This window comes from Phodopus roborovskii, unplaced genomic scaffold (genome assembly GCF_943737965.1).
Source record: "Phodopus roborovskii unplaced genomic scaffold, PHOROB, whole genome shotgun sequence".
Lineage (NCBI taxonomy): Eukaryota > Metazoa > Chordata > Mammalia > Rodentia > Cricetidae > Phodopus > Phodopus roborovskii.
Genome location: NW_026126461.1, coordinates 15,256,319 through 15,280,985, shown reverse-complemented (window position 1 = coordinate 15,280,985; position 24,667 = coordinate 15,256,319). Strand labels below are relative to the sequence as shown.

Sequence of the window (24,667 nt, the reverse complement as noted above, 5' to 3'; positions counted from 1 at the left end):
TGTGTGAGTGAAGCCTTCTCTGTCTGCCAGCCTTAGAAATTCATCTTTCCTGAGACTGTGGATGTTATTAGAGTACTTACCTCAAGTGATTCAAACAATGTGGAAAGATAACACGTTTACAAAATAATGGTATGTCAGGGTGCGTGTGTGAGTGTGGGTGTGTGTGTGAGAGTGTGTGTGCGTATATGTGTGTGTGAGTATATATACATGTGCATGCGTGAGTGTGAGTGACTGTGGTGTGTGTGTATATATGTGTGTGTGTGTGCGTGTGTGAGTGTGAGTGACTGGTGTGTGTGTGCGGGAGTGTCTGTGACTGTGTGGTGTGTGTGTATATGTGTGAGTGTGAGTGACTGGTGTGTGTGTGCGTGAGTGTCTGTGACTGTGGTATGCGTGAGTGTGAGTGACTGGTGTGTGTGTGTGCGTGAGTGTCTGTGACTGTGTGGTATGCGTGAGTGTGAGTGACTGTGGTGTGTGTGTGTGTATATATTTATGTGTGTGTGTGCATGCGTGAGTGTGAGTGACTGTGTGGTGTGTGTGTGTGTGACATGAAGCAGAACTATTTTGGGAGAAGAAGGGCGGAACAAAGGATAAAGGGAGAAGATGAACCATCACTCTTACATTCACAGAATATAAATTTAAATACAGACACGTTTCTGTGACATACAAGTAATAGAGGAGATCATAGGGTCATGGAGAACTAATAAAGGGAGGGACAGGAAGGGCCAGTGGAAGATGATAGGGGGTAAATATGAGCAAAACATGCCATTACTTAAAAGGGAGAGGGAGAGGCAGGTGAGTCAGTTAGAGGCCACCCTGGTCTATGTAGTGAGTTCCAGACCATCCAAGGATACATGGTGAGACCTTTTCTCAAACATTATTAAATACATAATGAAGCCAAATAGTCTATGGAAGCCATGTAAAGCTCTGCTTATTTTTTTTGTGAAATGTCAGATTTTTTAATGTAATTCTTACACATATTCAGTTTAATGTATTTAGTTTTGAAATATGTATGTTCACCAGAAGTCTTGTCATTGAATCAGCTTATCAACTTGCTTTACATTTGGTTAAAAGTTACTTTGTTAATGATCCCCTTTTCTTGAATGAACCTCTCTTTACTAAACTTAAAAGTTTAAAGTTTTCATATATTGTATTTTGTGATCAATTGTTTTCTTGTTTTTTTCCTCAACGCCTGATTTGCCATACTTACTAAAGGTGATGATACTGTGTGTAATGATTCTGGAAAGGGAAAGGTATATGTGTGTCAGCACCCTGAAGCTTTGACTGTAAGAATAGTAACTTGTGAGGTAAATGGATTATTATTTAAAGTAAAAGCAGCTTCAGTTGTATCATCAGTTGTCATCATTTGTTAAGCAGAAATCCATATTTTTAACCTAGATTATAAGATGATGGCTTTGGATGATCTGTCTTCACATAAATGTGGCAGTAACTCCTGTCACTAGGAATGAGCACAGTCTGTGGACTAGGATGATACTGAAGTCTCTTTTGTCTTGGTAGTAATTTTAGCCCTCATAGGAAATGAGTTTGATTCAGCTTACTCAAAGACAAATCCTAAACAGAAAATCAAGGATAAGAACATTGTCTCTTACATTGGCAGAGTTTAAAAAAAAAAAAAAAAGCATCAAAAGAGCTGTGCTTAATTCAGCAGCATCATGGTGTTATTGGTTACATCTCTAAGGTGCTCTACCTAGGAAATGAAGTATGCTGCGTGCTGGACACACCTATATTCTAAATGTCCTTTGTTCTTCCAAATGCTGTTTTTGAGATAAAGCCCATGATAATCTATCATTGCCTGATTAACTGGTGGTAATCTTTTAAAAATGTTGCTATGTTGAATTCTGCATTTCCTTTCGTGTGCTTTTTTCTTTTCTCCTGTCTCTTTTCATTCTATAGATTCAGACCCAGGACATACAAGTGAAAATTGGGGGGAGAGACTTATCTCTTCTTACAGGACATACTCAGGTAATTAGATTATCAGGGTTTCCTCTAAAGCCAGTGGTACTGTCATGTTTATTTGAGTAGTGTACTATAAGTAACTATTTTTCAAACCAGTTTACAGATATCTTTGCTAAATTAAATGAGTTACATGAATCCAGCAAAATTTTTAGCTTTAGCCTCCTTCCTAAGAGAGAGCCCAAGCTCCTTGGCCTGCTTGTAAATCCTTCCCAAGCGTTATCATACCTGTTCAGTCATGTGATTTATTCCTTAAAATGAATATTTAAAAATATTATTCACTGAATTCTGAAGTCTTTATTGACTTTTGCTTTACAGGTAGAACTGAACCATAAGAGTATGAAAATGTGGGGTCACCTGCACAAATCCCCCTGCCGTTGACTGCCTAGAACTTCTCTAGTCGGGTGTTTGGGATTCATAATTACTCTAAATAAAGAATATAGGAGAAACTCCCTCATTTTAAAATAAAGTATAGGGCTGGAGAGATGGCCCAGAGGTTAAGAGCACTGGCTGCTCTTCCAAAAGGTCCTTGAGTTCGATTCCCAGCAGCCACACGGTGGCTCACAACCATCTGTGATGAGATCTGGTGCCCTCTTCTGGCATGCAGGAATACATGCAGGCAAAACACTGTATACATAGTAAATAAATATTTTTTTTTTTAATAAAGAATAAAACTAGTTTGTTCTTTAGATACAGCCTCACTATGTAGCTCTGGCTATCCTAGAACTCTTTGTAGGCCAGGTTAGACTCAAACGCACAGAGATCTACCTGCTTCTGCCACCCAAGTAGTAGGATTACAAAGTGTGCTCTGTCGTGCCCGGCAAGACTAGTTGTTGTCTTTCTGCTTAAAAGTACACTGATGTGAGTAAATGAAAATCTTATGCTGTCCCTGAGTATTCCTAGTTTTTAGTGTATGATACTTAGCTATAGAAATTGAACATTCACCTTGTTTTTCTAATATGCATCTCAATTATCTTACAAGCTTGGGGGCCTGTCTGGAGGTGTTGAAGAACTAATTTCATTGTAACGTTAAGCTGCAATCATGGGGGATAAGACCCTGGTGACAGGGTTCACTGTGGCATTAGTGAGCCTTTCTAAAAGGGGGCTGCTGAGCACAGACATTCCCTGTTTGTAAAGTTAGAGCCGGGGCTCAGTGATCTGTGTTCACACTGCAGGTGTGATGGAGTAAATTGTGTTCATTAGCTTCCATTGTCTTATGTGCAGGTCACTTCATTGGGAAATGCTTTCTCCTTTAATTTTTGAGACACCAGTATGAACCAAGTTTTGTCCCTTCTCTGTGATAACACTCTACACGTACTTGAAAAGTGACAAGGTTGAGTGTTCTGTTTCCTCTGACCGGAAGAGGAGGAAGAGCACTGATTTTTCTAGCAAGTGAGAGCTGGCATCTCTGTTTCTGGAACTCTGAATGTTAAAGAAGGAAGGAGAGAAAGATGGATTTGATGGAAAGACTTTCGGTTTTTATTATTATTTTGCCCGGTAGCAGCTTTGTTGGGGGTGGGGACATCAGCCCTTCTGGCCCCCGCCTTCCTCGTGGCTGCCTGCAGGTGGCTCAGCTCCTCCAGCGCCCACCCTCTTCGTGATAAACTTGAGTGCACTTGTCCTTGGACACCTTGAGCAGCTGGGTGGCTCCGCAAAGTGCACACCTCCGGGATCTTGTCCCGCTTGAGCTTGGTGAGGCGCCTGCGGGCAGCTGGGCCCCGACTGTGCTTGCTGACCTTCCTCCTCCCCATGGCTATGGGATGGTGCAGGGCCATGGCTGCTGTTCTCTGACGGCGGCCGCGGCAGCTATTTTGATTATTATTAGAAACATTTCTTACATTATTGAAAGTCTAAGTGGGATTTAGTCCTATGGTAGACAGCACTAAGTGATCGTGTTTGGTTGCCCCTGTGTTTAAAGTTTAGGCGTATTAGCACAAATGAGTGTGGGCTTTAGTTACTGAGAAGGGGGGCCCAGGCTGGAGGTACAGCTCCTTGGCTGAGCTTTTACACAGCATGTGTAAATCCCTGGATTAGTCTCCAGCTATCCCCCAGCCCCCACAAACAAGCAAAAAGCCCGGAGAGCTGTCTGACGCTTTCCAGATAGACAGTTGGCACCTTTTCTAATTTTGACCCGTCACATGAGGGATTCACAGGGTAAGCCCCACAGAGTGTCATTGATAGTTTCACATTTCAGAGATTGCTAGGCTGTATAGTGAGTCCTGTGCTAGACTGTGCCATATAGTATGGTCCCGTCTCCAGAACAAACAAGCAAAGCCACGCAAAAAAGCTAAAAATAAAGACTAAATACAAACTTTGAAATGTAGTAGTTTAATACTTAGCAGTTAAAAAAATGTAATTGACGCAGTTTAGCTATTTATGCCAGCCACTATTCAGTTCACTTTCTTTTCCTAGTTCATATAAAACGTAAATTCAGGAAAATGATTATGATAACTCAGAGTATGAATGCAAGTGTAAAATTTTTGTTTAAATATTTGGAATACATTCAGCTTGCCTTTTTCTGAAGTAATTGCATATTTGATCATTTGACAGTATGTCTTTTCTTTAACCCTGGTATGTACACTTTAGAATGTCATCTTCCCTTTTATGTGTGTGGTGGGGGAGAGGCAAAGTCTCACTGTGTAGCTCTGAGTGATCTAGAACTCTGTAGACCTGGCTGGTCTTTAACTCAGAGAAATCTGCCTGCCTCTGCCTCCCTGGCGCTGGGAGTAAAGTGTGGGCCACCATGTCCAGCCTGGAGTGTCTGTCTGTGTTTTTAAATTATGTTAAAATGCCCAGTGTCTCAGGTAGTGAGTAAAGCATGCAGGTGTGGTGATCCATACCTGTAATGCCAGCACTGCAGAGGATAAGGTAGGAGATCACAGGTTTGAGGTCAGCCTAAACTACAAAGCAAGAACCTGTCTCAGAAACCCAGGTTGGTCGGGTTCTATTCTGTTGCCAGGTTCTCCTCCCTTCCTTAGAAGCATTCTCAACTTTCTATTAAATGTGCATGTCTTACATGTTCTGATTCTAGGAGAGAAATGAATTGACTGTATTTAAAAATTACTATCAAATGGAAAGCCATTAAAAACAACAGTAGTTGTTCCTCCCTAACATTAGAAAAGGAAGGTCTATGCAGAACTGTTATGACGGTCTTCTTTTGGGGGGAAAAGTGCTCTCCAAAGACATCTTTAAGATAACTTTAAGGTAACTTTAGTGATGGGTTAAATGCTGTGCTAGACTGGATTCATGTGAACTCAGCTCATTAATGATGATCATCCAGGGATGATGAAAGTGAAAGAGAGAAGACATTCTATATTAACAAGGGTGATTTGGGTTTTTGGTTTTTTTCTTTAGTAAATCTTGAACTATTTGGTTTTGTTTGGAAATGTCAGTCATTCAATCTATGGACATGTTAGGGGTTCATAGAATGATTTGAGTCATTTGTGAGCAATAAAAGTTTAAAGTATTACGATTTTTTTTTCTAGATCATTAATTACAATACCAGTCTTTTCTGATTAACTGGACGTGACACACTGGACCAGTCATTAACTTGTGACCATTGATAATATTAGATTTTAATTGATTTCTTGAAACTTGCTAGATTTGTGACTATTTAATTTTTGCTGATTTCAAATTTTATACTTTTTGCAACTCCCTTTTTTTATGTACCTCTAAACATGAATTATAAATTCCAGAAATAGATATCTAATATGGACTAACCAGATGTTTGATTCACTTGTACTTGGTGCCTGCATTAATTCAGGTGAATTCCTAAAAGAAAAAGACATCTGTGTCTTGCACCTGTACCATCATCCAGTGCAGCCTGAGCCCATTACACATAACTGGGCATATTCGCTGCTTGTCTGGAAGGTTTTCTGAATGGCTATGATTGACCTTTGTGGTTGGTTGGATCTCTTGGAGAAGGGCTTTGGAAATTTCTGGATCTTTGCAGGATACATATTAACTTCTAGCCACAAAGAAGCTTTAGTTTGCTCATATTTAGCTTTGATTGGTATCGTTTGATTTTTCAGCTATCCAATCATTGCAATGAAATGATTTGGTAGCTTTTCTTCAGTAATTGTTTTGTGTTTTGAGACATGTCTTAAACGCTTAGCCTCTTGCAAGATTGTACAAGTCATTGTTAGAATTAGGGTGACAATTGGTATGTAGACTTAGCAGCAGTGACAGAGAAATTTCTGTGCGAAAGAGAAATTTCAAAGATGTAATATGCTTGGCTTTTTTTGTCCGCAGAGTCAACTGACCACATATAAAAATAACTCAGGAAAAAAACAACTACAGAGTGTTTTCAGGCCATTATTCCCTAAACAGCCCAGTATAACATTTCATAGCATTTATATAATATTTCTTGTTACAAGTAATTTAGATATAATTCAAAGGGTATGGGAGGAGTTCCGTGGGTTATATGCAAATCCTGAAACATTTTATCTGAGAGACTTGAGCAGTTTAGGTTTATTACCCACACAAAGTCCTAGAAACAATTCTAGAGATATCAAGGGACAACTCTAATAAGGACTATTTGAATTGTTGTTAAAGATGTCAAAATTAAAATGGTGCCAGTAGTAAAATTTCCTAACAGTACAATCAAGAATATGCTTTTCTGGTACGTTCAGAAAAAATATTGCTTACGTAAGTCTAGCAGGCACCATTAGCACACACATATCATCTGTGTGCATGCATAGCTTCTACCAAAGATGTTGTCTTGAGTACTTACATTTGTTTCCAATTCTTATACATATTTATTAATCGTTACAGAGAAAGAAGGTCCAGAAAAGAAGAAAACAAAAAAAGAAGCTGGAAGTAAGAAATCCACCCCAGTTAGCATCCTCTTTGGTTATCCGCTCTCTGAACGAAAGCAGATGGCACTTGTAATGCAGATGACAGCAAGGGACAACAGTCCAGGTGATTGACATCTACAGTCATTAGGTTATATCTTCCTTGCTGGCCTAGAGTCAGGATAACTTTGTCTTTAACAACTTTTTTTGTTTTTTGGTTTTTTTTTTTTTTTTTTTTTACTAATTTGAGTTTTTCTCCGTCATTGAATTTTAACCAGCCCTGTTTATAACATCAGCTTTTAATTTTCTCATTGTTTGCATGACACTTTATTATTGTATCCCTCAGTGGATTGCAAGGTCTATAAGAGCAGGAGTCCTTTATACTTATGGGCATTAATTAAATAGTTGTTAAATAAAACAAGTGATTTGAAATGGAATAACCTGACAAGTCTGTTTTAGAATAACTAAATGAAAAAGTTGTTGGTGAGACACTGTACTTAAGTCCCAAAAATGAGTCTTTACTTTTTCTGTGTGGAAAAGAATGCTGAAAAGAGCTCTGGCTGGCTGTCTCCCAAGACAGAGGATGACAATCACATTCTGTAATGAGCTTGTTCCCTCTTAGAGCAGGGTTTAAGAACGCGTATGTTTTCAAAAGCAATTGCTTAAGAAACCATTTTGTTCACCTGGTGGTTCTGAAATGGTGGGTTGAGGGTAGAGGACTTGATATTTTGATGTGCAAACTAAATCATACACACACACACATGATTTAAAATACTAAAAATAATGTTAAAAAAGATGTGAATTATAGCAAAGCATAATTTTGACAAATCTTTTTTCTAAGTGCTTGTTTCTTACAGTTCTTTGATTAATTCTCTTAGTAAAATAACCTGTGGGTTGAATTTGTGAATTGTATCAGGAAAGAACTCATGTTTTTGGTCAGTGCTATGAATGTCAGCCTCCAGTTCATTTTAATCTGGAGTTTTATATATTACAGCATACCCAGAAAATGCATTTTACTTCATCAAATTATCCAAAAGTAAAGGATATCCCATTATCATTTTAGAATGGACAGAAAGGAAAAACATTTCTTATATTGGTTTGTTACTAACATATCTAACTCACTTTTTTTTGTAACTGTTGTTTTTTCAAGACAGGATTTCCATGTGTAATAGTTCTGGCTGTCCTGGAACTCACTTTGTAGACTAGGCAGGCCTTGAACTTAGAACTCATAGAGATCCATGTGTCTCTGCCTCCCGAGTGTTGCTATCAAAGGTGTAATGCCACCATTGCCCAGCCCTCTAACTAATTTTTTTTTCTTTTGGTTTTGTTTTGTTTTGTTTTTTGAGACAGAGGTGTAACCCTGGCTGTCCTGGAACTTGCTCTGTAGACCAGGCTGACCTTGCTTTCCTCTGCCTCCTGAGTGCAGGGATTATTGCCCCATAGCCTGGCAATTTTTAGATTTAAAAGGTATTTCCAGTGTTCTAAGAAATATTTATGTTACCATTAAGAACTTTTGAAGAGAACAGAATCATTTAGAAGTCCTTCCCCGTGTGTTGTTTTGAGATTGTGCTTTAATTACAACACTTCTCCCTTCTCTGTCCTCCTCCACAGCCTCCCATCTACCCTGCCCGCTGCAGTTAGTGCTTATCACATGCACGTCCGTGTGTGTGTGCGCGCTCACACACACACACACACACACACACACACACACACACACACACACGTTATATGCTCCCCAATATTCGCATTGAGTTACTTGTATATATGCTTTTCAGGCTGAGTCTTTGGCACTGGACAGCCAGTTGGTAGGCTCTTTGCCGGGCAAGGCCACCTCTCCTGCCCCCAGCTTGGTTCACCTGCCTGTAGTTGTTCTATAGGCTGAGTCCTTGTGGGCCGATCTCCGTCCAGTTGGCGTGTTCATTAGTGCCCTTGCTCAGCTCGCAGCTGGGCGGTCATGGTGTAGCTTCTGGTGTCTCACAGCAAACGCCCTGACTCTCTGACTGTTGGAATCGTGATGGCCCTTCCTCAGGGTTGCCTGAGCCTTAGTTGTGGAGGTGCTCTGTAGACGCATCCGTTGGGACTGCGGTCCCAACTCTGTATTTTCATATGGTCATGGTTTCCTGTAATGTTCTCCATCTGTTGCAAAGGCAAGTTTCCGTGACAAGGGTTAGAAACTACACTTATCTGTAGGTATAAGGACAAATGTTTATAGATTGTTATTAGGGCTATTCTGGCTTACCAAGTAAGTGGCTGTAGATTCTTCTCCAGTAACCATGGTTTCATTAGTACTCATTACTTAGCTAGGTTTCTAGTACCAGGTATGGCTTCCTTCTTGTTAAGTAGGTCTTTCTTGAGTCCAGTTAGAGAGCTGTTGGTTACTGCCGAGGTATGTGTGCCCTTACTTTACTTGCAGGGTTACCATGCAGTGCTGGCGGTTAATGTGGTTCGTGGATGGTGGGAATGTTTCTGAACTGTCTTCTTTCTTACAGATTCCACACCAAGTCATCCCTCACAAGCAACACCAACCCAGAAGAAGACACCCAGTTCTTCGTCTCGACAAAAAGATAAAATTAATAAAAGAAATGAACGTGGTGAAACTCCTTTGCACATGGCTGCTATTCGAGGAGATGTGAAACAAGTCAAAGAGTTAATAAGTTTAGGGGCAAATGTGAACGTCAAAGACTTTGCAGGTGAGGCCTTAGTAACCCGGATGTCCAGGGACTGAAATAGAGACACCCTGGCTGTAATATTAGACATGTATTTTATTCAGAACACCTTGATCTCCGTTACATTTCCATGTCAGCAATTACTCAGATTTTTATGTATACATAATATACATATATATGTATATGTATATATATATAAAATACATATTATATAACTACTTTGTAGTTATATAAGTTAGTTTTTATTTTAGGTATATTTGAGCATATACTCTTTTAATATGGTTAATTCATACTTAATTGTTTCAAGAATGTTTATTAATGTGAACAGGAGGATCATAAGAGAGTGGTAATTATCTTTTTTTTTTTTTTTTCCTTTTGAGGCAGGGTTTCTCTGTGTAATTTGGAGCCTGTCCTAGAACTCACACTATAGACAAGACTGGCCTTGAAGTCACAGAGATCCACCTGCCTCTGTCTCCTGAGTGCGCCGCCAACGCCCTTTCTTGTCTTTGTTTTTTTTTTTTTGTTGTTGTTGTTTGAGACACAGTCTCTCTATGTAACCTTGCTATGTAGACCAGGATGGCCTCAAATTCGGAGATCACTTGCCTCTGCCTCCTGGGTTAAAGACATGTACCCCTATGCCTGACTTTCTTCACAGCGCCGTAGTGAACACTCTTAGAAATTTATTTGTACATAGTCATGAAGTATTTTAGTAAAATTAAAATTACTATACTAACGGAGATCCATATCATATATTATTTTAAATAATGGCAGCTTATCTACCAAAAGTTATGTATCCATCAGTTTATGTCTTTAAGTGTATATGAAGGCCAAGCAAAATGGCATAATACACCTGTCAATCCCAGCAGTTTGGGAGGCCGAGGCAGGAGGATTGCAAACATGAGGCTAGTTTTGGAAACATCGAGAGTTCAAAGTCAGACCTTCTCTCTACAACCAAAAATTATAGGAAGCAGTACTTTTCTTCATGTTTTCACCCATAATTTCAGCATTTCTGATGAAGAGGCAGAAGGATCTCTATAGGAGAGGAGAAAGAAGAGGGAGGGAGGGAGGGAGGGAGGGAGGGAGGGAGGGAGGGAGGGAGGGAGGGAGGGAGGGGAGAACTGGGCAAAAGACACTGATCATTCTACAGAATGACACTTTTTATTATCTATCTAAAACATACTTGTACTGTTTGTCTGAGATTCCACTTTTACAAAATTTATTTTAAAACATTATCTTAGACGTATAAAAATTGAGAAAGGGATAATGTTGAAGCTATTTTTTTTTTTTTTTTCTAAATTAAAAACTAGCAGTAAGCCAGTTTTCTAGGATGGGAACTTGTAAAGATAAGTAACAGTTTATTCAGTCAGTTGATACTATGTCCTCCTCAGGTATGGTAATATTCACTTGTGACTCCAGGGCTCAGGGAGATTTTGAGAGGACTGAAGCTATAGTATGTTCTAGAAAAGCATAACAGTAAAAGAAAATACAGAGCTGTGTGGTGGGGCCATTGGTTGGAGTGAGTTCCAGGACAGCCAGGGCTACACAGAGAAACCCTGTCTCTGGGGGCGGGGACTTGGCTGGGGGATAAAAGGACCACAGCTTCAGAGAAAGGATTAAATATCTGTAGCAAATTTTCTTGTGGGACTATCTTTGGACCACCAGCCTGCAAACCATGACCCAGAGAAATGTTATTAATTATGAAAGTTTGGCCTTAGTTTAGGCTTTCTCCCAACTGGCTTTTATTTATAACTGAATTGGCCCATGCTTTTGAAGTCTACATTCTCCATGTGCAGAGTCTGCTGGTGGAATCACACCTGTCCTCCTCCCAGCTTCTCTCTATCCTCTCCTGCCACCCTGCTCTCATTAAACCTATCAGAAGGTGCCTTAGACAGAGACAACAGCTTTACCGGGCAAAGAAATACCACAGCAAACATCCATTCTTGTTTTTGAATATGAGGGAAGCTGGTAAGAATTACATGAAATTGAAGACTGTGGTTAAGAGCTCTGGCTGCTCTTCCAGAGGACCTGAGTTCAGTTCCCAGCAACGATGTGGTGGCTCACAGCCATGTAATGAGATCTGGTGCCCTCTTCTGGTGGGCAAGCAGACATGCCAGCAGAACCATTATGTACATAACAAATTAATCTATTAAAAAATTACAGGAAATTTTAAAAACTATTATACTTAGGTGATAAGAATACAGTGCTGTTTGTGGTTTTGATGTTTCTAATATTTCATTTGTGAACATGTTTAATTATGAAAGCAAAGTGACAAATCTATTTTTCTTAAAATAGACATAAGACCATATAAAACATATAAAAGTTTATATCAAACATAAAATTTTAACTGACTCTTAACCAAAGTTACTCATATATTTTCCTATAGTTTTGATGATTATTAATTAAACCAGATTAATACTGAATACCTTTAGTATTTTATCAAATAATTTAGTTCCACTGAAACTAATATTCCCTCAAGTGAACCTTCTTAAAATTGATAGTATCATTTATTTTAGTTTCTCACTCGTTCACTTTATTTCTGTATCATGTTTGACTTAGAATTGATATAGATATGAACATGGAAAACATCATCTTGAACTCTTGTTAAATTCATATCCTCACTTTAGGTTGGACGCCTTTACATGAAGCATGCAATGTTGGATATTATGATGTTGCTAAAATACTTATAGCAGCAGGAGCAGATGTGAATACTCAAGGGTTAGATGATGACACCCCCCTGCACGATTCCGCCAGCAGCGGCCATAGAGCTGTGAGTATGGTGAACTGAGTATGGTGAACTGAGTATGGTGAACAAGTCGCGCCTGTGTATTCTCACACAGGCGAGCAGGGTGACCGAGCACGGTCTCAGCCGTCTGACCTCATCACTTTATCTTTGTTTCCCCCATTTTTCTGACTTCTAATTTGTACTTATTTGATTTAGCACTATTTTTTCATAAAATAAGCTGGTTTCAGCCAGACATGGCAATGCACACTTTTAATTCTAGCACTTGACAGAGACTGACAGATATCTTGGAATTTGAGGTCCTTCTGGTCTACATAGTGACTAGATCAGGGAGGGTTATACAGTGATTCTTAAAAGAACTCCCTGAAAATAAATAAAATGTTTATTTAGTTGATATTAAGTTAACCCATTTGTCAAACATTTTATTACAATACTTTCATCTGTCAGATAGATAGATGGAGTATGGTTGGGACACATACTTAGCAGAGGTTATAGTGCTGTGTTGCTTATCTTTTTAAAAATGTCTTAAAACTGAGTAAAGTTGAATTTCAAATGAAAAGTTGAGATCCCTTTTGCTTGGTCAATTTACTATGCTCCTAATTAAATAAGTTAGGTCTCTCTTGTGAGCATCCATTCCATATCCTAAGATTATAATACCTTTAAGAGAGGTTTCTTTTTTTTTTTTTTTTTATTTTATTAAAAAGCATTTTTAGCCAGGCCATGGTAGCTCACACCTTTAATCCCATCATTTGGGAAGCAGCCTTATCTACAGAGTAAGTTCCAGGACAGCCAAGACTACACACACACAAAACCCTGGTTCAATGTCGCCCCCCCCCCAAAAAAAAATAAAAAGCTTTTATAAAAAATAGGCATGGCTATTGTGCATGTGTGCATGTGTGTACGCCAGGTGTGTACAGTGCCGCATGTGTGCATGTGTGTGCGCCAGGTGTGTACAGTGCCGCATGTGTGCATGTGTGTGCACCAGGTGTGTACAGTGCCGCATGTGTGTGCGCCAGGTGTGTACAGTGCCGCATGTGTGCATGTGTGTGCACCAGGTGTGTACAGTGCCGCATGTGTGCATGTGTGTACGCCAGGTGTGTACAGTGCCGCATGTGTGCATGTGTGCATGTGTGTGTACGCCAGGTGTGTACAGTGCCGCATGTGTGTACAGCAGGTGTGTACAGTGCCGCATGTGTGCATGTGTGTACAGCAGGTGTGTACAGTGCCGCATGTGTGCATGTGTGTGCGCCAGGTGTGTACAGTGCCTGTGAGGGCCAGAAGAGGGCCAGAGTGGCGAGTGCTCCCGCTGCTGAGCTCACCTGGCCGGCCCTCAACAGAGAGGGGCCATGCGCACACGGGCACAGGAGACCACTTCCTGAACATAACACTCGTAGCACAGACACTGAGAGCAACAATGAGTACATGGGACCTCCTGAAACTGAGCAGCTCCTGTAAAGCAAAGGACATGGCCAGTGAGACAAAACAGCAGCCCACAGAGTAGGAAAAGATCCTCACCAACCCCACATCTGACAGACGGCTGATCTCCAAAATACACAAAGAACCCAAGAACCTAGACATCCAAAGACCAAATAATCCAATTAAAGATGGAGTACACATCTAAACAGAGAATTCTCATCATACAAAACTCAAATGGCCAAAAAGACATTTAAGGAAGTCCTCAGCATCTTTGTTCATCAGAGAAATGCAAATCAAAACAACTCTGAGATTATTCTTAACCCAGTCAGAACGGCTAAGATCAAAAACTGACGACAGCCTATGCTGGAGAGGGTGTGGAGTAAGGGGATCATCCTCCACTGCTGGTGGGAGTGCAAACTTGTACAGATGCTTTGGAAATCAGTGTGGTGGTTCCTCAGAAAATTGAAAATCAGTCTACCTCAAGACACAGCAGTACCACTCTTGGGCATATACCCAAACGAGGCACAATCATACCATAAGGACATTGGCTCAGTTATGTTCATAGCAGCGTTATTTATAAAAGCCAGAACCTGGAAACAACTTTGATGTCCCTCAACTGAAGAATGGATAAAGAAAATGTGGTCCATTTACATAGTGAAGTACTATACTCACCAGAAAAAAGCGACCGCTTGAAATTGGCAGACAAATGGATGAAAATACTGAAAACACCATCCTGAGTGAGATAACCCAGACCAGAAAGACAGACATAAAGCAAGGGACAACCAGACTACAATCTATAACCCCAGAGAAACTAGGTAAAAAGGAGGAGCCTAGCAGGGATAAATGGAGGGCCCCAGGAAGGGGAAATTAATTAATGTTAGTTAAGATCTCCTGGATACTGGCCGGTGGGAGGGGAAAGGTGGGGGATGGGAACATGAGGGGTCAAGAAGGCCAAGTTCTGGAAGGGCCGGTGGGAGAGCAATGGAAAGAGGCATCTTGATAGAGGGAGCCGTTGTGGGGTCAGGGAGAAACGTGGTGCTGGGGAAATTCCCAGGAATCCACAAGGATGACCCCAGCTAAGACTCACAGCAGTAGTGGAGAGTGTGTCTGAATGGGCCTTCCCCTTTAATCACATCAGTGACTACCCTAATTGTCATCATGGAACCTACATCCAGTAGCTGATGGAAGCTGATGCAGTGACCCACAGCCAAGCACTGGGCTGAGCTCCTGGATTTCGAATGAAGAGAGGAAGGCGGGATCATATGAATAAGAGGGGTCAAGAGCATGATGGGGAAAACCACAGAGGCAGCTGACCCGAGCTAGCGGGAGCTCAGGGACCGTGGACGGACAGCTGGGGAGCCTGCATGGGGCCAAACTAGGCCCTCCGAATGTGGGTGGCAGTCCTGTGGTGTGATCTGTTTGGAGGAGTGTTGGCAGTGGGACCAGGTCTTATCCCAGGGCGTGAACTGGCTCTTTGGAGCCCACTCCCTATGGTGGGATACCTTGCTCAGCCCTGAGATGGGGGCAAGGGGCTTGGCCCTGCCTCAGCTTGGTGTGGCAGACTTTGTTAACTCCCCAAGGGAGGCCTCGCCCCTCAGAGGAGAGGGTGGGGAGTAGCCATAGAGGGAGGACTGGAGTTGCTATGTAAAATGAAAAGAAATTCTTTAAATAGAAAAATCATAATAAAAATTTTACCTTTTAAAAGGGAATATTATGAAGAAATAGAAGACACTGTATATGCAAACCTTGAAATTGAAAATGATATGGAAACATGAGGGTAGAAAACTCTAAAAGTTTCTTCTGTATTGCTGTACTTCGAATATGCCAAAATAATTTATAGAAGTGAGAAGTGCTGTTCACTATTTTCCGTAAGGTGTTTTCCCTTTTTTTTTCTCATTAAAGACATTGTAATGTTGGCTGGTAAAATAGCTCAATGCGTAGATGCTTGCTACCTAAGTGGACTAAGACGTATTTCTGTGACCCTAAGTTTTTTAATATGCTCATAGGTGCACAGTATTTCCAAAAGCTGACATTTGAGCTCACATGCTTTACACAGTCATGTTTGTAGCCCTTCTAGAAGGGCTCTGCTGTTTGTAGTTGGAAGTTCCCCCCATTCCACCCATCAGTTCCCAAATAACCACATTAACTAAGGCTTAATATTAATTACAGTTGTTTGGCCAACGGCCCAGGCTAGCTCTGCATATAAACTAACCCATTTCCAATATTGTGTACTTTACCACAATGGCTGGTGGCTTTTATCTCACATCTTTGCTTCCCCAGTAACTACACGGAGTCTCCCTGACTCCGCCTTCTACTCTCCATATCTCTGTTTGGAATTCCTGCCTAGCTATATTCTGCTTTATTTATCAGCCAATAAAAGGAACACGTATTCATGGCATACAGAAGGACATCCCACATCAGCTGTGTCTTTTCAAGACTGAGAGTTTAAAATATGCATACATATATCCTTAATTGACATGCATGTGGACACCGTGTGCATGTGTGTGCACGCGTGCGTGCATGTGTGTGAACACTGTGTGTGTGAATGTGTGTGTGTGTGTGTGAACACCGTGTGTGTGTGCGCGTGCGTGCACGTGCGCAGAAACCTGCAAAGACAGAAGAGAGTGTCCACCCACGCACACGTAGTTGGAAGCTTCTATCTGGGTGCTGGGAACTGAGCCCAGGTCCTCTACGAGAGCTGTGAGCGCTCTTAAGCTCAGAGTCATCTCAGTTTAAGAGCCATCACAGTTTAAGAAGTTTTAGTCCTGTTTCCTCTTGCTCTTCTATTTGTGCTTAAGAGAGAAGAAGAAAAGCTGTTAAACGTTCTTAGCCCTATGGGTGTACACATGTCCTGTGAACTAAAGCTAAGAACGTACTTTCCATTCAGGAAAGATCATGCTATCTTAAAGAGACGTGTAAGTGTTCTGAGGAGGGGGGAGTGGAAAGAGGGCAGGTCTGTGAACTGGTCTTAAGTGGTGAGGGTTGGAGGGACATGGCTTACCAGTAGCCTAGTCTCTACCCTGTCATTGACAAGTGTATTGTGCCTAACTTACACATTTTTATGCTGCTTTTCTCCTCTTCTGTTTTAGGTATCACTTATTTATTTATTTTTTATTTTCTGGTTTGGGGTTTGTATGTATGTAGCCCTGGCTATCCTGAGCCTCACTCTGTAGACCAGGCTGGCCTCGAAAAGATCCACCTGCCTCTGCCTGCTGGTGCTGGGATTTGTTACTTGTTACATTTTAAGCCATTTTAAGTTAATGTGACTACTCATTAGAATGTTTGTATGTGAGGTTTTTCTGTAAAATGTTGGTTATGTTGGAAATTTTGTGGCATGCCTTTCAGACCCTCTGTACCTACATTGATTGCTTCCTGGTGATCATAGAAAGCTTTTCAATAGACTCAAGAGTCCGTGTGTGTTTGTTTCCAAGCAGGGCCTCTTTACATACCCCTGGCCGTCCTGGAACTCTGAACCAGGCTGTGAAACCATCACTCTGGTCTCCCCACCCCCATTTAAAATTTAGGGAGAACATTTCTTTCCAGTAGATGAGGCCATTGTGTGGGGTGAGGCTTGCTCAAAGTGAGATTAGTGAATAATTAGAATGCTTTTAAGTAGGTACTGTGTTATGGATGTAGAATAGATGAAACAACATCCAAGTGGAGATTGTGTTGTCAAGAGAATGGCTTGAGAGCCTGGAGAGATGCTCAGCAGTTAGCATCACACCCTGCCCTTCCAGATGCCCGGTTCAGTTCCGAACACCCATACGGCAGTTCACAACCATGTGTCACTCCAGCCCATCCCAGGGGGCCCAGTGCCCTCTTCTGACCTCTTTGGACACCAGGCACGCTCATGCATGTAAAAAAGAGAGGGGGTAATGGTGTGAAATAAATGAGAGCACTAAACCTTCCTGTTGTTGAATGTTTCAGATAGTGAAGCTATTGCTTCGTCACGGTGGGAACCCATTTCAAGCTAACAAGCACGGAGAGCGTCCAGTGGATGTAGCAGAGACAGAAGAGTTGGAGTTGCTGCTAAAAAGAGAGGTGCCTCTGTCTGGCGATGATGACAGTTATACAGGTTTGTGTCTTTCTCATTTTGAGACAGGGTTTTGCCTTTAGCCCAGGCCAGCCTCAAACTTTCCATCTTCCTGCCCCATCCCACTGAGTGCTGAGGTTACAGGTGTGTGCTACCAAGCCCAGCTACAGGTTCAGATACTGTGTATTCAGTTGTTTGGTGTGGTATTCCATAGAACATTCTGCACTGGTATGCAACACATTAGACGAGCACCTTAGAACAGTGCCAGCTAGTTCCTGGGTGCTTGTGTGCTTGGTTCTGGGTGGTGGACTTAGTCCCGTGTGCGGTGTGCAGCTACGTGAGTGTGCGCTCACAGTGCCTGCGTACCCCACCTCTCCTGTAACTGCGCTGCTAGGCTGACCTCGCCCTGCATTCGGTCTCAGCGTGCACGCCTGCCAGCTGTCAGCACTGCTGCTGCCCTTTCCTCCTGTGTGGTGCGATGTAGCTACCAGCAGTACACACTTCATGCCTTTCGTTGACATTAGTAAGTCCTTTACAGTTTGTGCCTTTGTAGACTGGGTGATGGAGCCCTAATAAGCAATTTGTTTACAAACATAACTTTAACTTTTATTTATTACTAGTTTTTTTGTTTTGTCTTTCTGATCAGGGTCTTTGTGTTTCAGCCTGGCCTTAAACTCATAATTTTTAGAAAAAAGGTGATGCAGGGGTTTTTTTTTTTTTTTTTTTTTTTGGATCTAGGAACTGTGCCTGTTAGGTAAGCACTTTACTGCTGAACTATCCCCCAGCCCCTCAAGGGACATGTTAGAAAACCCTTGGCATACTTAGAGTGAGTAGACATGTGACTCTACATTAAATTATATAGAACGGATTAAATACCAAAGTGTACTTTCAGCCATTTCCAAGAAGTAGTAGTTTGAGAACACTTTTAAGAAGAAGTCTTACCTTTTACTTTTTTGTGATAGTTAGTCATCTTCCGTGGTGAAGGCTGACTGCAAGGATGTCCCTTCTGAGGACGGCACTGGTGGCCACACTGGTGGCCACACGCATACGTAGTTGTGCGAGAAGTGCCGCCCCGCTGTGGGTAGAGAATAAAGGAGCCATGGCACAGACACCAGCAGCAACCTCTAAGTGACTTGTAAATATCATCAGCTGCTTACAGAGAAAAGCACAGTTTAAACATCAAACAAAAAGTAAAACATTTGTGAAGAATAGTAAGTATAGTAAACTCATAAAGGGCATGTTACGGGGCTGGAGAGATGGCTCAGTGGTTAAGAGCACTGGCTGCTCTTCCAGAGGACCCAGATTCCCAGCACCCACATGGCAGTGCACATTGTCTGTAATTCCAGTTCCAGGGAATCTGATACCCTCACACTGACATATATGTGGCAGAATAACAGTATACATAAAAATAAATAAATCATTTTTAAAAAGAATTTTGAACAAGGAAAATGTCTTCTGGTCTGCTTGAATAAATAAACTACAAAGGATATAGATTAAAAAGACATCTAATTAAAGTATCAATTTAAGTCAAACATATTCTACCTGTGTATATTCAAGTACATATATACTACTGTAAAAAAAAAAATACTGTTTTGGGTGGAGGTCTTGGGAGATGGCATCTCAGTGGGTAAAGGGCTTCTTACTAGAAAACGTTGAGTCTGGATCTCTAGCTCCTGAGAAAATGCCGGAGAATGTCATGGACTGGCTATAATCCCAGTGTTTGGGAGGCGGGAAGAAGGGTTTTCTGAGGTAGACTGCCTAACTCAGACTAGCCAGATTGTCAAGCACCCAGTGTACAAGGTGGGGAGTAATGAAAGGATCAACATCCATCCACCCTGGCAGAAACATGCATGCACGCCACCGTACAAACATGGAACTGTTAAACATGGCTCAGCAAGTGGGTAAGGGTGTCTGCTGTCTGAGTTTAAGTCCGGGAACCCAGATGAAGGGAGAGAACCGACTCTGGAAAGCAGTCCTCTACCTTCTGTGACCCCTGTACATGCACTGTAGCAGTCACATAAGCAAACACACACACACACACGCACGCACACACACGCGCACACACGCACGCACACACAGACACACGCACACACGCACGCACACACAGACACACGCACACACACACACGCAAGACTTTGTTAGAGAAGGGCTGTAGAGATGACCCAGCCATTAAAGACCCAACATCAAAATGTCATTCTTCCCTACAGGGCTAGAAATGGAACTGTGCACATCTCTAACACGCGCTCACACAGATGTGACACTCAAGTTCATCACAGCACAGTCACCTGTAGTCATCTAAGCGTGCTTTCTCATTGGCAGTACTAGATATACCACACTTGAAACCCTGGGTGGGATCATTACCACCCATCACCGCACGTCTTCTTTGTAAGCTAGCCTCTTACAATGTTCTTAAAATTCTCGTCCCTGCCTTTTGGACAGAATATCATGTAGTCTGGCAGACCTCAAACTCACTGTGTGCAGTCAGGCCTCTTTCCTCTGCCTCCTGCCTCCCTAGTACTGTAACTGCAGGCTCGTGCTACCTGCCCCGGGGCCCGATGAGGGACAGGCCCTCCACCAGTTGAGAATACACCCTTAGCCCTCAAATTCTCGACATTTTATTATGGAAAATACTCAAATATGTTAATTTTCAAGGGATTATACACAGTAAGTACATATTTATAACAGGTATACATAGTAAAAACCCTATACCCATCAACTATATTTTCCAATTGTTAACTAGTGCTGTATTTCCTTCTTACATTGTCATATTATCCCCATCATGTCTTCTAGCCTTGACTGGCCCTGAAACTCACTATGTAGAACAGACTGAACACAAACTCAGAGACCCTCCTGCCTGGGCCTCCCAGGGGCTGGGACTAAAGGGTTAGCACTATGTCCAGGGACCTCTTGAGTTTTGACAGTTTATGACAAGATGCAGACATCCCTAGATACTTGAGCACGCATTCCTTAACTGAAGTTTGGTATTTGCTTATGATGTCTTTTGGAAATAATTGTGTTGGATGACCCAGTAAGTCTATCGTTCTTTGAATGTTGAGAAATGCCTAGATCTGCATCATCATAAAGACGGGGCAGATAAATGTATTAGATAAACAGAGTGATTCCTTGACTCGGTGACCCAGATGAAAATCCTCAAAGGAGGGATGCACACCTGTGCCTGCAGGAGTGAGTGTAGACACGTGTGTGTGTGTGCCTGCGGGTGTGAGTGTAGACACGTGTGTGCCTGCAGGAGTGAGTGTAGACACGTGTGTGCCTGCAGGAGTGAGTGTAGACACGTGTGTGTGTGCCTGCGGGTGTGAGTGTACACATTGTGTGTGCCTGCGGGTGTGAGTGTAGATAGCGTGTGTGTGTGCCTGCGGGTGTGAGTGTAGACACGTGTGTGTGTGCCTGCGGGTGTGGATGTAGACCATTACCATCTGCACTTGTGTTATCATAAAGTGGTTTTTTTTTTTTTTTTTTTTTTTTTTTTTTTGATAAAGCCAACTTAATGTCATAAAGATTAAAACTTGACGGTGTATGGGATTACGTAGCTGACTCTCGTAGAGAATCCAGGCTCAATTTCCAGCACCCACATGGCAGCCCACAGCAGTCTGTAACTCCAGTTCCAGGGGATCTGATGCCCTCTCCTAGCTTCTGAGGACACTGTACCTTGTATCTCTCACACAGACATACTTAGAAATGAACAAAAACTATTTTAAAAGTGAATTGACAGTGTTAAGAGAGACCAGCAAAAATAGCAGGAGTAGTTTAGAATTTGAAAGATGTGATTAAGAGTCAGTGTCTGCTGTAGGCTAGAACCTCTGCTGAAGGGAAAAGTGGATGTGGGGAGCACCCTTAGGTCATTTAACCAGTGAGAGAGCCATAGGATGTATGTGTGTGGGCAGGCTATCGTGAGTCAGTGTCTGCAGACGCCAGCAGGGGACCTGATGCCTACAGATGGTTGTTGTGAGGTGCCCAGCATGGCTGCTGGGAAGCAAACTTTAATACTCTGTCAAAATAATAGGTGCATTTAATGGCTAAGCCATTTCTCCAGCATGAATTTTTAAATCTTGAGGTTTTTTTTTTTTTTTTTTTTTTTTTGAGACAGTGTTTCTCTGTGTAGACCTGAATGTTCTGGAACTAGCTCTATAGACCCGGCTGGCCTCGAACTCACAGATTTCTCCAGCCTCTGCCTCCCGAGTGCTGGGTTTAAAGACATGCACCACTACCGCCCAGCTGAGATTTATTCTTAAAAAATACTGAAGTAATCCAGGCTGTGTCGGTGCAGGCCTTTAGTTCCAGCACTCAGGAGGCAGAGGCACATGGATCTCTGAGTTCAAGACCAGCCTGGTCTACAGAATATGAGTTTTAGGACAGGCTCCAAAGCAATACAGAGAAACCCTACCTCAAAAACAATGAGAGAGAGAGAGAGAGAAATACTGAGTATGTATTGACATATATATTAATAAAGGATTCCAGCGTCTGAATTACTGTAACCTATCCTTCAAGTATAAAATAGATGGGTAGATAACCAAAGAGTACTGTGTATGAAGTAGATGTGTAAAACAGTAATAATAGGCAGATCTGGTTAAAAGATATGTAGTATTTAGTAATTTCAGTATTTTAAACACTTGAAGTTTGTGATTATTTTTCAAATAAAGTGTACAGTATATGCCAGTACAGGATGAGAGGTGGCTCAGTAGTTAAGAACACACACTGCTCTTGCAGAGGACCTGTGAGTCCAGGATCATGTCAGGTGGCTCGGAACACCTGTAACTCCAGCTCCAGGGAGAATCCGATGCCTCTCGCCTCCACAGGCACCTGCCCTGACATATATAGACATACACTATTAAAATGTCCTTGCTCTATTAAAAGCCCTTAGTGCAAGGATTCCTACCTCCCATGTGATCTTAAGATACTTTCTAAGAGGAAGGTTATACCCATCATAGAACGTACATAGATGAGTCTGGAACTTTGTCTCACTTCAGATTTAAGGGTTAACAAAGACTAATGCGATCTTGTTAAAAGACCTCAGAGACTACTTTAAGAGTTTCCCACTGGTCAACAATGATGGCAGTTGAAAAGTTTGAGAACTCATACATTTAAATCCATGGGTTTATAACGATAGTTTTAAACATTAATGTGTATTAATCAGAGAATGCTAGAAAGACAGTTTTTTAATTAAATAAGGAAACAGGAAAAATCATTATTTTGCTTAATCTGTAGGAATCCTAAAACTAGGAAACTTGTTTGTGTTAAGAAATGTCTTTAGTGACTGAAGAGATGCCTCAGAGGTTAAGTGCATCAACTGTTCTGGTCCTGAGTTCAATTCCCAGCAACCACATGATGGTTCAGAACCATCTATAGTGAGATCTGGTGTATAGGCAAACATGCAGACAGAACAGTATCTACATAATAAAAAAATAAAACTTTAAAAAGAAAAGAACTATCTTTAGAAAATTAATTCAGATAAAATACGTGGAAAAATGTGACGTGTCTGTAACTCTGAGTGTTGTTATATCTAAGCATTGAACATCAGCGATTACTACCGTAAAATAAAAAACAAGAATAGAGACTCCTCGTGTTTGTGACGGAAGATGTCTGTCAGGGAGCAGACTTCCTGTCTTCGTTGCTCAAGACCTGGCCTCATCTTAAGAGAGAGGCGCTGGACTGCAGCCAGAGTCAAAGCAAACAGCACGTGTAAGATTCAGCATGTTCCATTATATGTAGAGGGGAAACAGCATGTATGCATAGCAAGAATGTGGAGGTCAGAAGTAGGCTCTCTTCTACCATGTGGGCCCAGAGATTGGACTCAAGTCTGGTTGAGCCATTTGATCAGCTTGGCGCGCGCGCGTGCATGCACAAGCGCATGTGTGTGTGTGTGTGTGTGTGTGTGTGTGCGCGCGCTACAAGGTGCATGCGTGCGTGCACAGGCTCATATATGTATATCCATGTGCTCTAATTGTTAGGACAATGGGTGTTACGTAGTTACGCACTACATAATAGGTATTATATAATTTTTGAGAAAGTGACAAGCAGTTACATCAGTTCTTTTGCTTTGTGTAGGAAATAGGACTTTCTACTCTTACATAAATTTTTCAGTGTTTTTGTCTACTTCACAGATTAGTTAATTATAGGATGAGAGTGGGGGTAAAGAGAAAATGTAACATTAGTAAATGATTGGTATATCAATCAGTATTTGAAAGGAGTGATGTTAATAGCACTAAACTATAGGTAAAATTAAAAAGGTGGCAACTTTCATCTCTTTGCCCTATAGTGGAAAATGTAAATTTAATATGTAAGTACAGATGCTGCTCAGTAGACAGGGACTGACCCTGAGAGGTTATGTGAAGGCTGTCTCACAAGAATCCAAGGACCGTGACACCTGCTAGGGAGCCATGTACTTGTAAAGAAGGTAATCACCCTCGGGGGTCACCTGGAGATGCGAGAGAGCCGTCAGCTTATGTGAATGCAATTTTAACCCCCCCCCCAAAAAAAAACAGATAAAAATGGGCACTTAGGGAAGTTGTGGCACTACACAGTCTTAGCAACGGCATATGGTTCCAGCATGCAGGAGGGCCGAAAGCTTAGTGGTGCAGGTCCTGTGGCGTAGTTGTTGAAGTGTTTCTTAGCATGTGTTAAGTTCAGTCTTTAGAAAACACAGACACCTCAGAAAATAAAGTACTTGTAGAAGCTGACAAGACATGGTAATTCAGTAGATACTGAACTAAACTTCTGAATTGCTATTTTAAAAAATAAAGTAAAACAAGTCACATTTGGTATGACATAAGCAAAAGCACAGAATGAATCCTAGTAAAGCAGACACAAGTAATAGGTCCAGTGTGCCTGAAGATATGACTGACCTGTGAGATAAAAACAGACTGAGGGAGGGAGGGAGAGGGGGGAGGGGGAGGGGGGAGAGGGAGAGAGCTGCAAGTGTTTAGAAGACTTAGCAGCTGGGCATGGTAGTGTACATCTTTAATTCTAGCACTCGAGGAAGAGTCAGGGAGGCAGATCTCCATGAGTTCAAGGCCAGCTGGGGCTACATGGT

The 24,667-nt window shown here is 41.8% G+C and overlaps 1 protein-coding gene across 2 annotated transcripts in view; it reads left to right on the top strand.

Annotated features, from left to right (window-relative positions):
* Ankrd12 (ankyrin repeat domain 12) overlaps nt 1-24,667 on the top strand; it is a 61,864-nt gene that overhangs the window by 2,665 nt on the left and 34,532 nt on the right. The window contains exons 3-7 of one of the 2 annotated variants that reach the window (XM_051190887.1): nt 1,912-1,980; nt 6,745-6,891; nt 9,254-9,454; nt 12,055-12,197; nt 17,514-17,661. In XM_051190887.1, coding sequence (XP_051046844.1) covers nt 1,912-1,980; nt 6,745-6,891; nt 9,254-9,454; nt 12,055-12,197; nt 17,514-17,661 — 708 coding nt within the window. The remainder of the gene's footprint in view (nt 1-1,911; nt 1,981-6,744; nt 6,892-9,253; nt 9,455-12,054; nt 12,198-17,513; nt 17,662-24,667) is intronic. The other variant, XM_051190888.1, reaches the window with a different exon arrangement.